Here is a 3,771-nt window from a genome sequence, read left to right on the forward strand (position 1 = left end):
GGTTTGTTCTAAGTGGTTTCGTATTAAGCAGAGTTACATACATCAAGTTTAAACGGTTTGTTCTACGTGGTTTCGTATTAAGCAGAGTTACATACATCAAGTTTAAACGGTTTGTTCTACGTGGTTTCTTATTAAGCTGAGTTACAAACAATAAATTTAACGGTTTGTTCTAAGTGGTTTCTTATTAAGCAGAGTTACATATATCAGGTTTAAACGGTTTGTTCTACGTGGTTTCTTATTAAGCAGAATTACATATATCAGATTTAAACGGTTTGTTGTAAGTGGTTTCTTATTAAGCAGAGTTACATATATCAGATTTAAACGGTTTGTTGTAAGTGGTTTCTTATTAAGCAGAGTTACATATATCAGGTTTAAACGGTTTGTTCTACGTGGTTTCTTATTAAGCAGAATTACATATATCAGATTTATCCGGTTTGTTCTAAGTGGTTTCTTATTAAGCAGAGTTACATATATCAGATTTAACAGGTTTGTTCCAAGTGGTTTCTTATTAAGCAGAGTACATATATCAGATTTAACCGGTTTGTTCTAAGTGGTTTCTTATTAAGCAGAGTTACATATATCAGATTTAACAGGTTTGTTCCAAGTGGTTTCTTATTAAGCAGAGGTACATATATCAGATTTAACCGGTCTGTTCTAAGTGGTTTCTTATTAAGCTGAGTTACAAACAATAAATTTAACGGTTTGTTCCAAGATTAAGCTGAGTTACAAACAATAAATTTAACGGTTTGTTCCAAGTGGTTTCTTATTAAGCTGAGTTACATATATCAGACTTAACAGGTTTGTTCTAAGTGGTTTCTTATTAAGCAGAGTTACATATATCAGGTTTAAACGGTTTGTTCTAAGTGGTTTCTTATTAAGCTGAGTTACATATATCAGACTTAACAGGTTTGTTCTAAGTGGTTTCGTATTAAGCAGAGTTACATACATCAAGTTTAAACGGTTTGTTCTAAGTGGTTTCTTATTAAACAGGAACGTACATCAGGTTTAAACGGTTTGTTCTAAGTGGTTTCTTATTAAGCTGAGTGACATACATAAAGTTTAAACGGTTTGTTGTAAGTGGTTTCTTATTAATATGAATGGCAAACATCAAGTTTAAACGGTTTGTTCTAAGTGGTTTCTTATTAAACAGGAACATACATCAGGTTTAAACGGTTTGTTCTAAGTGGTTTTTTATTAAGCTGAGTGACATACATCAAGTTTAAATGGTTTGTTGTAAGTGGTTTCTTATTAAACTGAGTGACATTTATCAGATTTAAACGGTTTGTTCTAAGAGGTTTCTTATTAAACTGAGTAACATTTATCAGATTTAAACGGTTTGTTCTAAGTGGTTTCTTATTAAATAGGAACATATATCAGGTTTAAACGGTTTGTTCTTGTTCTAAGTGGTTTCTTATTAAGCAGAGTTACATATATCAGATTTAACAGGTTTGTTCCAAGTGGTTTCTTATTAAGCAGAGGTACATATATCAGATTTAACCGGTCTGTTCTAAGTGGTTTCTTATTAAGCTGAGTTACAAACAATAAATTTAACGGTTTGTTCCAAGTTTCTTATTAAACTGAGTAACATTTATCAGATGTAAACGGTTTGTTCTAAGTGGTTTCTTATTAAACTGAATAACATACATCAGGTTTAAACGGTTTCTTATCTTCCTCAGTAACATACATCAGGTTTCAACGGTTTCTTATTTTCCTCAGTAACACACATTCTCAGTTTTCCGTGTAAAATAAAAGTTCAACGTTAAGAGAGAGAGATAACACTAGATGAACAGATCTTTAAGGACTTAAATCTATTTTTGGTGTTCCACAATGTTCGAACAAGCCATTCTTGAAGTGCTAAAGTCGGGTAAATGTACGACGACCGATCTTCCGACAATGGTATTCGGTCCTGACAGTGAAAGGTAGGGATCGGTAAAAAAATAACGTGCAATTTCTACTGTCCCATCTTGTCGGTAACTGTACACGGGGATATCGAGAGGCCCAAATTTTCCAGAAGAGTCCCCCATCTCGCACCTAGAAGGACCTCGTCCCGAGCAGTGGCATGCATATATTCCAGTATTGCTGACGTTGAAAGGATTGTAGTGGGTCCCCGCGACAGCGCAACTAGTACTACTGTAATGTTGGTCGGGTTTGATAGAGTAGATATGAACGTGCCAGAGATGGTTGAATGTCTTTCTCCCCTGGGATCCCGATGGGTGAGAGAGTTCAACGTAAATTGAGGTGTCGCTTAGAGGGTTAGAAGCATCTTGTTTGAAGATTAGCTGACCTTGGATGGGGTAGTCAAAAGTAGTGTATGCAGTCGTGATGGATTTCCCGGTTAGTTCGATATTGACACAAGCCAGAGGTTTTCCATCTGGATAGAAGATAGCTAACGCTCTCCCAATGATGCTTCTTATACCGAAGAGTGTCAGAGAAGAGTCCCGCTCGTGTAGTAATATCTCCTTCCTGTTGTGTAAAGTTCCGTGCTTACCACTCAGATCCCCTACCGCGTATTGATCCACGGTCCCTTTGCCTGGTTCTGGAACTTCTTCTGGATCTAGACGGAACGGATTGTAGATGTCACCCTTGATATCCCTGCACTGTATGTGGGCGTTATCCCAGCGCACGACCATTGGTAAGTTGTTGATCCCGTAGCTATACGCCCTCTGTTGAAGGTTTTTAAGATTCACTGTTAGTATGGTAGGATCATAAGGAGAGTCTTGTTGGAAAACAACCTCCCCTAGACCATCTTCTTGGAACTCTGCTTTCGCTACCTTCGGCTCAACGAGAGAAAGTGGAGCACACGCTATTATCTTTGATACGTCTTCAGCAGAATACAGAACGAAATATAAACCACGATGTTGGGTATGTAGAAGCAACAGGTTCTGAAGAAGGAAATAAGAAATTGAGTGTACATCAGTGGGTTCCTTTCCCACACTCAAAAGATGGGATCCTTCAATCAAAGAAGCTCGTGTTTTAAGATTGGCACAGCGACTTATCTCATTATCGTAAAAGTCCTGTAGTGTGTCGGATTCTCCTCCAGGAACCACTGTCCACTTGTGAAGCGTGTCTCGTCTGGTGTTGTCAACATAATACAATCTGGAGAAAAGGCCCGTATCCTGTTCGCTCTGTCGGAAAGCCACCTCACCTGCAACTGGAGTATGCAACAGAGCCTGGAAAGTTAAAACCCGGGTAGTGGGTTGGATCGGTGCACAGACGACTCTTCCATTGTCCTTGTCCTTCAGCACTAAAGTCCGACCCATTAGTCCATTTGGACCCGACAAACTGAGATTACTGGAAACAACCAGTCCATCAAGGCCAGAAGATAAAAGCCCGTGAACTGAGGTCATGTCAGCGATTCTGAAAAAAATAAAATCCGTTGAATCGTTAAAATACGTGAAAACTATACCTTATTATGTCATTCACTTGAAATAGTCACTTTAACATACGTGACACTATACCTTATTATGTCATTCACTTGAAATAGTCACTTTAACATACGTGACACTATACCTTATTATGTCATTCACTTGAAATAGTCACTTTAACATACGTGACACTATACTTTATTATGTCATTTACTTGAAATAGTCACTTTAAATACGTGACACTATACCTTATATCATTTACTTGAAATAGTCACTTTAAAATACGTGACACTATACCTTATATCATTCACTTGAAATAGTCACTTTAACATACGTGACACTATACCTTATCATGTCATTTACTTGAATAGTCACTTTAACATACGTGACACTATACCTTATCATG

General features: G+C 37.4%; 1 protein-coding gene across 1 annotated transcript in view; it reads right to left on the reverse strand.

Annotated features, from left to right (window-relative positions):
* Positions 1-718: 718 nt before the first annotated feature.
* LOC106476364 overlaps positions 719-3,771 on the reverse strand; it is a 7,773-nt gene continuing 4,720 nt past the window's right edge. The window contains exon 2 of the mRNA XM_013937022.2: positions 719-3,357. Coding sequence (XP_013792476.1) covers positions 1,809-3,347 — 1,539 coding nt within the window. The 5' untranslated portion in view covers positions 3,348-3,357 and the 3' untranslated portion in view covers positions 719-1,808. The remainder of the gene's footprint in view (positions 3,358-3,771) is intronic.

The sequence above is a fragment of the Limulus polyphemus genome, unplaced genomic scaffold (genome assembly GCF_000517525.1).
Source record: "Limulus polyphemus unplaced genomic scaffold, Limulus_polyphemus-2.1.2 Scaffold10385, whole genome shotgun sequence".
NCBI lineage: Eukaryota > Metazoa > Arthropoda > Merostomata > Xiphosura > Limulidae > Limulus > Limulus polyphemus.